The sequence below is a fragment of the Nicotiana attenuata genome, unplaced genomic scaffold (assembly GCF_001879085.1).
Source record: "Nicotiana attenuata strain UT unplaced genomic scaffold, NIATTr2, whole genome shotgun sequence".
NCBI classification, from domain to species: domain Eukaryota; kingdom Viridiplantae; phylum Streptophyta; class Magnoliopsida; order Solanales; family Solanaceae; genus Nicotiana; species Nicotiana attenuata.
In genome coordinates this window covers 108,368-120,874 of record NW_017673638.1, presented here as the reverse complement: position 1 = coordinate 120,874, position 12,507 = coordinate 108,368, and the positions used below count along the sequence as shown (strand labels likewise).

Genomic DNA, 12,507 nt, shown 5'->3' with positions numbered 1-12,507 from the left:
CTTGCACACGTGGCGCGATTTAATTGGCCTTTCAGTGTGACTGGGCATGCCTTTCATTTTGACACGTGGCATGGTCCTATTGGCTCTTCCGCTTGACTTGGCGCGCCACGTCATTTGACACGTGGCACCAAACTGGGCCTTTAGGAAGATGACATCTTGGGCTTAATGAAGTGGGCTCACCACTTTAGCCCAATTAAATGGCCTAGCCCAATGGATTAAGACTTATTTATTTAATCCATATATATTGGACTTATATAATTAATTCAATTATATTAGCCCATAATATTTATTTGGACCAATATATCTTGAATTTTAAAATATAATCCAAATTATCTTATGAATTTAATTTTAATAAATTTTGCATACCTACAGCAACAATACTAAAAATAGGAACATAAAATATGATGTGACATATGCCGTTTAATTTATAAGAAGTAAAGATAATTCTTTTTTCAATTTAACGGTCTATTTAAATACTAAATGTGATTTTTTCATTTTTATTTTTTTCCCGACCTTAGGTGGGCACCATATGGAAGTGTAATGGGCAAAGATCACTTTTAGCCAGCGACAAAAATTATTTATATCTATTAACCGCAAATATGTATAGAAATTATATACCTTTTATATATATATATATATATATATATATATATATATATATATATATTNTTTGAGAGCGATTACAGTGTCAACCTGTCCTCGGAAAAGGGAAAAAAAAGGTGCAGTCAAGTTAAAACTTAATGGCCTTAAAAACTTTTACAAATTAAGGATATCTATCTTTTCGTCCCTTTCTTTAACTGATAGATTTGGATGTAAGCTATTTATGCTAATGATATGATGAACAACAAAACAAAATCCGCAACTACATCCGCGTTTGTTAAAAGCTTTAAACTCTTTACTGATTTATGCTAATGATATAATATACATGTTATCTACTTTTTCTTTTATGTATTTGTGTGAATATTTATAACTTATCATTACTCTTAGAATTTGTAGAATTGAAATAGTAAAAAATGCATGCATAAAGTATGAAAAAAACATCTCGTAATGTATTTAACCGAAAATAAGTTATTCCTGCGTACAATAACAGAGATGTTACAAACAAATGCCAGTAACTAGTATCTTCTATTAACTAAGCAATAAAACAAACATGACCCGATAGGTCATCTAGAGTTTTAAAACCTAATTTTGTGTTTCGAAGCCTCAAATACCTCATTTTAGCCTTCCTCGATTTGCGTGCGCAGTCCGAGTATTTTTCCGGAAAGCTTTTATGTTAAAAATTGATAAAATATGAAAATTTTGACTTAAAATCCATTTGAGTTGACTTCGATCAACGTTTTGAGCAAACTGGCTCAGATCCGTATTTCAACGATCCCGGTGGGTCCGTATCATGATTTGGGACTTGGGCGTATGCCCAGAATTGAATTCGGAGGTCCCTAGCTCAAGTTATCGTGTTTTGTTGAAATTTGAAAGTTCAAAGGCTTAATGAATCTAATGGTTTGACCAATGTTTGACTTTATTGATATCGGGTCCGTATTTTGATTTCGAAAGTCGGTATAGGTCCATTACTATATTTGTGACTTGCTTGTCGAATTTGGTGAGAAACGGAGTTGGTTTGACGTGATTTGGACTTCCGGTTGTTAAAATAGAAGTTCATGAGTTTTCTTGAAAATTTTCTTTGATTTGGTGCTCAATTCATAGTTCTAGGTGTTACTTTGGCGATTTAACCGCACGAGCAAGTCCATATGATATTTTTGGATTTGTGTGCATGTTTGGCTGGAGCCCCGAGGCCTCGGGTGAGTTTCGGATAGACTACGAAGTGGATTGAACTTAGAAATCTCAGCTGGTGTTCTGCAATTTCTGGTACTGGTCTCTGATCTCGCAATTGCGACATAAGTGTTCGCATTTGCAAATATCCCAAAATCTTGTCAGGCTTGCAATTGCGAGCAACTTATTCACATTTGCGGAGAATGCCGAAGTCAGCAAGAGTTCGCATTTGCAATCAGGAGGTCGCAATTGCGAGGAGGCCAGAGTTCGCATTTGCGAACATTTTATCACAAATGCAATGAAAGCAGAGGTGCGCAGACTTCGCAATTGCGAGGTTTTCTTCGCATTTGCAGGGGTTCGCAATTGTGACCCCTTGGTCGAAAATGCGACATCTGCAACTGAACACATAGGAGTTAGACGGGATTTTTTTTCATTCTTCAAATTTTCAAAACTAGAAAACCCTAGAGGTGATTTTTCAAAGAACTCTTCTTCCCCAATCCATTGGTAAGTGATTCTAACCTAGTTTCTTTCAATCTTTCATTACATTTCATAAGTTTTCAACCTAAAATCTAGTGTTCATGGTGGAAATTGGGGATTTGGGTAGAATTAGTGATTTTTGTAAAATTGGGATTTAGACCTCAAATTGAGGACGGATTTCAAAACAAATTACATAACCGAGCTCAGAGGTAAATGGTTAATCGGGTTTGGTCCGAATTTCGAGTTTGGACCAAGCGGGCACGGGAGTTGACTTTTGTTGACTTTTTCAATAATAACCTAAATTGAATCTTTTACAATCGTGGGTAGTTCCTAAGGCTTAATTTGAATCGTTTGGTTGGTAATTTGCTACATTCTATTGGTTCGGAGGCTTGTTTGAAACGCAGCGCTATGGTTGAGCTTTGAATTGATCCTTGAGCGAGGTAAGTGTCGTGGTTAACCTTGACTTGATGGATTAGGGCTTGTTTGCCTATTTGTTACATGTTTAGATGTTGGGAACAACGTATTGTGAGGTGAAGAGTACTTATGTGTTGTTGTTGGGTTAAAGCATGCGGGTGGGACTTGTTCCTTGTAATTTATTGCTTACTTTGATCATGAAATCCATGCGTAGATTAGTTACTTATTATATTGATCATTCTTACCGTGCTTTTGGGCTTTTGTGATAATTGAGTATTGTTTCTAAAGTTGAGATTGGTATTGTGGAACCATTTTCAACGTAAGGCTTGTTCTTATTTATTCTATCTCCCTGTTGTTACTTGTTCATTGTTATATGGTAAGGGAGAGTGTTAATGCATGAAGTGTGATGTCGTGCCGTATGTGAGTGTTAATGCACCAAGGGTGATGTCGTGCCATATTGTGAGAGTTAGTGCACGAAGGGTGATGCCGTGCCAACGGGACAGGCCATCTCGTTCCGTCGCGGTCCCATCCCGACCCACTTAAATATAAATGGGATGAGCCAGTTTAACCGGCACACAGGATGGGACGGGATGCCCATTTCGTCCCGTTCCGTCCCGTCCTGTCCCGTCCCGCCTGTCCCGTCTGTCCCACGTGTTTTTTTAATTTTTTTTGAAATATAGCCGTTGGGCAACGGCCTCCATTGCAAATATAGTCGTTCCCAATGGCCATATTTGGCCCCCACCTCCCCACCCCTCCCCCCCAAAAAAAACACCCCCTACTCCCCTAAACTTTTAATATAACCCCTAGTTTATTAAATTATATTTAACTATAAATACCCTTATCCTTCTTCATTTTTCCCCACAAAAATCAATCATTCTCTCTCAAATCTCTTACATTCTATCTATATTATTCTCTCAATTTTCTCACAATCAAGTGTTCAACTATGTTTCAAGTATCTGGGCAAATTTTTGGAGCAACTTTCAAGCTTCAAATTAATTCGTCAAGTATTTGGAGCAAATTTTTGGGTAATTTCTTCAAGTTCCAATATTTAATCACGGTGCACTCGTTCCATCTCCTAATTTTAATACATATTTTTACGTATCATTTTAGTGCTTAATTTTTGTGTTTACTTTACGTGTTATATTTTCATATTTCATTTGTGTGTTTAATTTTTGTGTTAAATTTTTTAATTTAATTTAGTATTTAAATTATGGAACCTAAAAATATATTTTGCCTATTTAAAAAAACTAGTAAAAAAAGTAGTAAATGTGGTAGTAGTAGTAATCATAATCCTAGTCATAATCCTAATCCTTCTCCTAGAATTAGAAAACATATAGATGAAATGACTCATGTTGATGAAACTTCGTTTTTTCAACCCCCCGCATGTTATAATATTAATTTCGGAGAACAACTAGATCATAAAACTTTATAAAGACAATTTGGCAATGATATTTTTATTGTGGACGAAGAAAATGAGGATGAAGAAATGAGGAAGAAGAAAATGAGGAAGATGAAAATGAGGAAGAAGAATTAGATGAAACACCCACTAGTCCCGTAACACAAGCTCCAACTCAGAGTCAATCTCATTCTGGAGCTTTACCCCATGTACCTCCTGTAAGGGGTAAGCCTAAGGGTGAATGTCCCAAAACATCACTTGTATGGAAATTTTTTAAACATGATAAAGTCAATCAACATGCGATATGTGAAAAATGTAAGCAACGATTTGTACACAAGACTAGTGGTGGGACGGGGGTTTAACCAGGCACTTACGTAAGGAGCACAAAGCTTTATGGATGCAAGCTCAAATAGAAGTCGGAAAAATTATGGATCCTAGCACCGGTACTGGCGCTCCTAGTGGATCTGACGGGGGTTCTGACTTTTTACAACAACAACTTGACCTTGCTTCTGGTACTATTTTACGCCCCTATAACAATGTCACGACCCAAGATCCACTGGATATTTATATTTGGGACTACAGGACGGTATCCTGGGAGATCCCCGGTTGTTATCTCTTCCTTGAGTTGTATTTATTTCCGTGATTACTTTGTTTCTGTTAAAGTTGCTGTTGTTCTTCTATCATGTGTTACTTTTTATTGTTGCACTTAAGTATACTGTCTTATTCTACACTGTTATTATATCTTGTATTTCCTTTAACCTCAGTAGGGCCCTGGCCTTCCTCGTCACTACCGACCGAGGTTAGGCTTGGCACTTACTGAGTATCGCTGTGGTGTACTCATGCCCTTCTTGCGCATGTTTTTCATGTGGATATTCAGGTAATCCCACTCAAACTTATAACGCTTGAGGCGAGGCATTTTGTAGAGACTCCGAGGTATATCTGCCGCGTCCGCAGACCGAAGAGTCCCTTTCTATACTTAGTACTAGTATAGCCCTTTCTGTATTTTTCTCCTGTTGGTAGACATTCCAGAGTTAGGGCTTATTATGTAATCTTTTAGCTTGTGATTCATGGGGTTCCGGATTTCGGGAGTGTTAGATTGAGATTTTGTACTGTTATATGCCAGGCGGCATCTTAAACACTATTTAACCTTGTTATCTCGGTTTTTAATTACTTTCTTCCGCAATTTTGTTTATTTTTCCGCATTTGTTAGGCTTACCTAGTCGTAGCGACTAGGTGCCGTCACGACAGTTCACGGAGGGCGAACTGGGGTCGTGACACTTCGTGAATTTGCTCAACAATGTGCTAGTGCTAACCTTCCATATAGAAAAGTTGCAAAAGATGTTTGTACTAAGTGGAATTCTACTTACGAAATGCTTAATGTTGCTTATGATTATCGGGTGCCTATACAAAAGGTATTTAATATGCACAATGTTATCCCCGCTGGTCAAATTGTTGATTCTGATTGGGATAAGATCAAAGAGCTTACTAAATTTTTAGAAAAAATTTGTTATACTAAAAAATAATTTTCTGGTATATATTATCTTACTATTACACAAATATTATCGTATATTTGTGGAATTTCTGTTGTATTTGGTAAGTATGAAACAAATCCAACTTATGCACCGCCCATTAATGAAATGATTGCAAAATTTAAAAAGTATTTTTTTCCTATTCCCAAGTTTATTTAATTTCTACTCTACTTAACCCATCTTTAAAATTAAGAGGTGCAAAGGGACTTGTTCGTAAAATTTATGAGAATTTAGCAATTCAAGAAAATGAACAACCATCTCTCGAAGACTGCCAAGCTAACATATATTCTTATGCTAGATCAATGTTTGATAAATATAAATCTATGAAAACAACAGGTGGTGAAACTGCTCCTTCTACTTCTAAGGCTAGAGTAGAAGTTCTATGGGAAGGTATAGATGATATAACAGGTTTTGATTCCTCTATTGATGATGAAATTGATTATTATCTTAATCAAGGATTGGAAGTATTAAAGACGAAGAAGGCAACGAACAACTTTTGGCATGGTGGAGGGAGCATGGCAAGGCTTTTCCAACACTTTTAATAATGGCCCGAGATATCCTGTCTATTCAAGCATCATCAGTAGCATCGGAGAGTGCTTTTAGCGCGGCAATATTTCAAATCGGAGATCATAGACATTCATTAGCTGAGGACAGACTAGAGATTTCTGTATTATTTAGAGATTGGATTAATTTAGAAAGAAGAAATCTTGGTTCTCAAATAGCTCTCACTGACACCAGAGAAGGTGAGGTCGTCTTTCTTTCCAGGTGACAAATTAACCACTAGGGAAGAAGAAGAATACAATGAGATACTTAGTACTGGAAGCGATGATGGCATGGAACTCATGGAACATCAATCAACATTGCCAATTCCAGAACAGTGTCCGAGAGAAATTATAGATAAGTTACAACGAAGCTATATAGGAGCTTATAAATATTAGTATGCTAATTTGTAATTGGCTACTAAGAGCTCTAGTTCAAACAGAACCCTTCCTGGAAGGTGGCCGCGTAGATTAGGTGCTCTTCAAAAGAATTATATTTGTATGTGAGATTTGAAAGTTCTATTAATAAAATAAAAGGCTCTAAGCCTTGAATTTTTTTTACGAATTGGCTTGAAATTATATTAAATAAATTATAACTCTATTATAATTACTTGAATCTATTATTACAAGTCTTTTGTTTTAATATTTTATAATTCTTTGTTTAGTTTTCTAATTTTCTTATAATTTATTAAGTTTTAACTTTTAAGTTTATTAAATAAGTCAAAAAACAAGCCGTTGCAAACTTTAAAAACTTAGTTATTGTGAAAAAGCTAGCCGTTGCCAAACTTAATGCTTAAATAATTAACTTTTTTTTATAACGGCCCACTTAAGGCCCGCGAAACCGTCTCGTCCCGTCCCATCCCGTTTGTTAGTGGGATGGGATGGGCCTATTGTTTCGTCCCGTTTATCTCGTCCCATTTAGACCCGTACCTTCACCGTCCTGGCTAAATATCATCCCGTCCTGTCCCGTTTATTTTGTCCCGTCCCGTCCCGTTGGACAGCTTAATGGCTAAGTCTCAAATACTCTTCTTCCTTCTCTCATTTCCATTGTCTATAAAATCATAGTGAAAATTTCAAATGCAACATTACAAAAAATAGGAACACAAAGTATGATGTGACATATGCCGTTTAATTTATAAGAAGTAAATATAATTCTTTTTTCAATTTAACGGTCTATTTAAATACAAAATGTGATTGTTTCATTTTTATTTTTTTGCCGACCTTAGGTGGGCACCATATGGAAGTGTAACTGTGTAAGGGGCAAAGATCACTTTTAGCCCGCGATAAAAATTATTTATATCCGTTAATCGTAAATGTGTATAAAAATTATATTTTTTTTATATAGCTAGCATAGATACATACATACATACATACATACATACATATATATATATATATACATATATATACATATATATAATACATACATATATATATATAATACATACATATATACATACATACATACATACATACATATATATATATATATATATATATATATATATATATATATATATATTTATATTTACAAAAAATATATATTTTTCGACTAGTATTATTTTGAGAGCGATTATATAGGGTCATTAAAATATTCCTTCAACCTGTCCTCGGAAAAGGAAAAAAAAAAAGGTGCAGTCAAGTTAAAACTTGATGGCCTTAAAAACTTTTACAAATTAAGAATATCTATATTTTCGTCCCTTTCTTTAACTGATAGATTTGGATGTAAGCTATTTATGCTAAGGATATAATGAACAACAAAACAAAATCCGCAACCACATCCGCATCTGTTAAAAGCTTTAAACTCTTTACTGATTTATGCTAATTTGAATGTATTTGTGTGAATATTTATAACTTATCATTACTCTTAGAATTTGTAGAATTGCAATAGTAAAAAATGCATGCATAAAGTATGAAAAAAACATCTCGTAAAGTATTTAACTGAAAATAAGTTATCCCTGCGTACACTATAACAGTGATGTTACAAACAAATGCCAGTAACTAGTATCTTCTATCAACTAAGCAATAAAACGAACATATTAAACTATGTATGTGATGACCCCATAGATCATCGTGTTTTAGAACATAATTTTGTGTTCCTCGATTTGCGTGCGCTATTCAGGTATTTTTCGGGAAAGCTTTTATGTTAAAAACTGATAAAATATGAAACTTTTGTCTTAAAATCTATTTGAGTTGACTTCGGTCAACGTTTTGAGCAAGCGGACCCGGATCCGTATTTCGACGGTCCCGATGATTCCATATCGTGATTTGGGACTTGGGTGTATGCCCCGAATCGAATTCGGAGGTCCCTAGCTCGAGTTATCGTGTTTCGTTGAAATTTAAAAGTTAAAAGGCTTAATGAATCTAAAGGTTTGACCAATGTTTGACTTTATTTATATCGGGTCCGTATTTTGGTTCTGAAATTCGGTATAGGTCCATTACTATATTTGTGATTTGCTTGTCGAAGTTAGTGAGAAATGGAGTTGGTTTGACGTGATTGGGATATCCGGTTGTTAAAATAGAAGTTCATGAGTTTTCTTGAAAATTTCCTTTGATTTAGTGCTCAATTCATAGTTTTAGATGTTACTTTGGCGATTTGATCGCGCGAGTAAGTTCGTATATGTTTTTGGACTTGTGTACATGTTTGGTTTGGAGCCCCGAGGGCTCGGGTGAGATTCGAATAGGCTACATAGTGGTTTGGACTTAGAAAACTCAGCTGGTGTTCTGCAATTTCTGGTACTGGTCTCTGATCTCGCAATTGCGAGATCAGTGTTCGCATATGCGAACATCCCAAAATCCTGTCAGGCTCGCAATTGCGAGCAAATTATTTGCATTTGCGAAGAATACCTGAGTCAGCAAGAGTTCGCATTTGCGATTAGGAGGTCGTAATTGCGGGGAGGCCAGAGTTCGCATTTGCAAACAGTTCATCACAAATTCGATGAAAGCAGAGGTGCGCAGACTTCGTAACTGAACAAATACGAGTTAGACGGGATTTTTGTTCGTTCTTCATATTTTCAAAACTAGACAACCCTAAAGACGATTTTTCAAAGAACTCTTCTTCCCCAATCCATTGGTAAGTGATTCTAACCTATTTTCTTTCGATCTTTCATTACATTTCATAAGTTTTCAACCTAAAATCTAGTGTTTTCATGGTGGAAATTGGGGTTTTAGGTAGAATTAGGAATTTTTGTATAATTGGGATTTAGACCTCAAATTGAGGTCGGATTTTAAAATAAATTACATAACCGGGCCCGACGTTGAATGGGTAATCGGGTCTTGGTCCGAATTTCGGGTTTGGACCAAGCGGGCCCGGGAGTTGGCTTTTGTTGACTTTTTCAATAATGACCTAAATTGAATCTTTTACAATCGTGGGTAGTTTCTATGACTTAGTTTGAATCGTTTGGTTGGTAATTTGATAGATTCTATTAGTTCGGAGGCTTGTTTGAAAGGCAAAGCTGTGGTTGAGCTTTGAATAGATACTTGGAGCAAGGTAAGTGTCGTAGTTAACCTTGACTTGAGGGATTAAGACTTGTTTGCCTATTTGCTACATGTTTAGATGTTTGGAACAACGTATATGTGAGATGACGAGTACTTATGCGTTGTTGTTGGGTTAAAGCATGTGGGTGGGACTTGTTCCTTGTAATTTATTGCTTACTTTGATCATGTTATTCATGCTTAGACTAGTTACTTATTATATTGATCGTTCTTATCGCGCTTATGAGCTTTTGTGATAATTGAGTATTGTTTCTAAAGTTGAGATTGGTATTGTGGAACCATTGTCGATGTAAGGCTTGTTCTTGTTTATTCCATCTCCCTGTTGTTACTTGTTCATTGTTATATGGTAAGTGAGAGTGTTAATGCACGAAGGGTGATGTCGTGCCGTATGTGAGGTTAGTGCAGATGGGTGATGCCGTGCCATATTGTGTTAGATATTATGGGTTTTTATGTTATTCCGCACTCAGTTTTAGTTTCATTTTGGCTTAATTGACTTTACTTATTGAAATTGAATAAAATTGGCTTAAAGATTCTCTAACGTTGGCTTGTCTAGCAAGTGAAATGTTAGGCGCCATCACGATCCTGAAGGTGGAAATTTGGAGTCGTGACAAAGTCAAACTAAAGATGTAATAAGACAGATATATAATAAAGTTCTTCTTTTCTTTTTAACTCTTTTTCCCTTCTCCATCTTGTTGGTTACAAGGAATTGTCTTCTAATGGAAGAATGGATATGTAGTGAAGGTTTAAATTGATGGATACATAAACATAAATGCATGATAACAAGTAACAACTATTACTAACATTAACCATCTCCCTCACCCCCCAAAAAAATTTAAATAATCAAAGAACAAAAAAGCAGCAACTTGGCATGTGACAATCAGCCTCTGCCATTTGTACGTTACAAATCTAGGTCATTTTCACGAACTGATGTTGGTCATCATTAATCAACTTTTCTGTAGAACTCTCTTTGTTTATCTCCTCTTCCTTCATTTTCATATACATTCCATATAAATATGAAGCAAATCCCCATACACATAACAAAGTTGAAACTATTTTTGTACCACCAAAATTATCCCCATACACTATAACCCCACCAAAAACATTAACGGCCATTAACGCCGTCATGCAAATTCCCCCTGTCAATGAACTTGTCAAGAACACCATTCCGGCAGTACCCATAAAACATAACTGCCACATCACCACGTTAAATATTATCGTTAACCAGTAAGCTTTTTCACCCAAATCAAACATATTTGTACTCTCTTTTTTCATCTCCGAAAATCCACCGTCTATAGTCATTCCTACCGTGGCCAAAACCGTAGCTGCTAATTCCATTACCACTTGCATTTCCACGACCATAGAATAGCAATGAACTTTTTTATATATTTTTTCCATTAATGGGAGATAAAGAGCGAATAATAATCCAGCACCAACTGTTGAGAAAAATCCTATTAAATACTTTGACTTAGTCAAACCTTTTGGTTTGTCATGGTTTGAACCTAAGGCTAATAAGACCGAACTAAGTGTTAACAAAATAACACAATTTAGATTTGCATATGTGATTTTTTGTTTGACGATAATTACGGAAGTGATAAGAGTGAAAGCTAACTGTGAAGATAAGACAAGAGAATTTGTCGAAACGGGAAGATAAGAATTACCCCAAGAAAATAAAAGGTTGTTAAAACCTAATAAAAACCCAATGAGAATAGAGAGTGAGAAGATTTTAGGAGTGAAACCAGTAAATGGTTTTCTATCGGTGGATTTAAAAACATAAAAAGGTAAATAAATAGGGAGAAGGAGAAAAGGAAAGCCAGCAGATTGAACCCAAGTAGAAACCCAACGACTTGCACCTTTGTGATTGAAGTAGAATTTTGAGAGTAGGGTTGATGAGATTGAACCAACAAAAAGACACAAGTAGTTAATTGCTAGGAGAAAAATGTAACGTTTTTTAGTGGTTGAAGTAGTGTTTGTTGTTTCTTGGTCATGCATTTGGACTCTACTACTACCACTTTTTTTGGTGGTGTTTTTTGTGTCTGTAACCATAATCTCTCTTGAAAAATTAGTCTGATCTTGCTCCTGTTGTGGAACTAAGAACTCCATTGAATGAAAAAGAAAGAGCAAAGAAAAGTAGGGTTGAAAAGAAAAATTGGATTTAGTATGGTGGATGGGAGGATGTTTCTTGTAGAGAAAAGATGACTTTGGTGAATACTGACTTAGGTATAAAAAGGTGGACTCTAGTGAGGAATTATCCTAAAAGGGTAATTTTTTACCCTTTTAAAAAAATTCTCTTTTTTGCTTAAAAGAGTTTTAGTTAATTCATTCAATGACAGATTAAAATTATTTAAAAATTGAATAGCATTTAATCATCTACGGTGAATGTCCATAAACAGCTTTAAAATACGATTATTAGTAATCTTGAATTGATTTGTGAAAAAATAATTGAACATAATTAAATACTTTCTTGAAATTGTTTTCTAGTACAAAATCAAGAAAAGGAAGGTACACGGTTGAGCATGAGGAAAAGCTTTCGGCTAATCATAAGGAGAGGGAGATAGGGTACTTGAGTATCCAATATTGCAATCTAACGTGCATGATAATGATAATGATGCATTTTTTTGAATAAATGATCATATGAAATGCTCGATGAGATTTCCTATATAGGAATAATAGGAAAAAGTTAAATTATACGACACGAAATGATATAATATCAATGACGGCAATTACATCTCAATCTCAAGTTAATTAAAGTCAATTATATTAATTTTCACTATGCATATTCCTTTATTTAGACCCGTCTTAATACGACATAATGAAAATAAAACTAATATAAATGAAATTTGATTAGAATGGAGATGCTATGCCTATCTAATAAAGCCAGAGCTAGAATTTA

The 12,507-nt window shown here is 35.2% G+C and overlaps 1 protein-coding gene across 1 annotated transcript; it reads right to left on the bottom strand.

The window, feature by feature from the left end:
- Positions 1 to 10,523: 10,523 nt before the first annotated feature.
- On the bottom strand, positions 10,524 to 11,782 carry LOC109216925 (probable purine permease 4). Its single transcript, XM_019381148.1, has one exon. It carries the CDS (start codon positions 11,715 to 11,717, stop codon positions 10,524 to 10,526), a length of 1,194 nt encoding a protein of 397 aa, XP_019236693.1. The 5' UTR covers positions 11,718 to 11,782.
- Between the last annotated feature and the right edge of the window lie 725 nt (positions 11,783 to 12,507).

What these genes read in the sequence shown, in the direction of transcription:
- LOC109216925 (XM_019381148.1), bottom strand. Translation starts at nt 11,717, where the DNA reads ATGGAGTTCTTAGTTCCACAACAGGAGCAAGATCAGACTAATTTTTCA.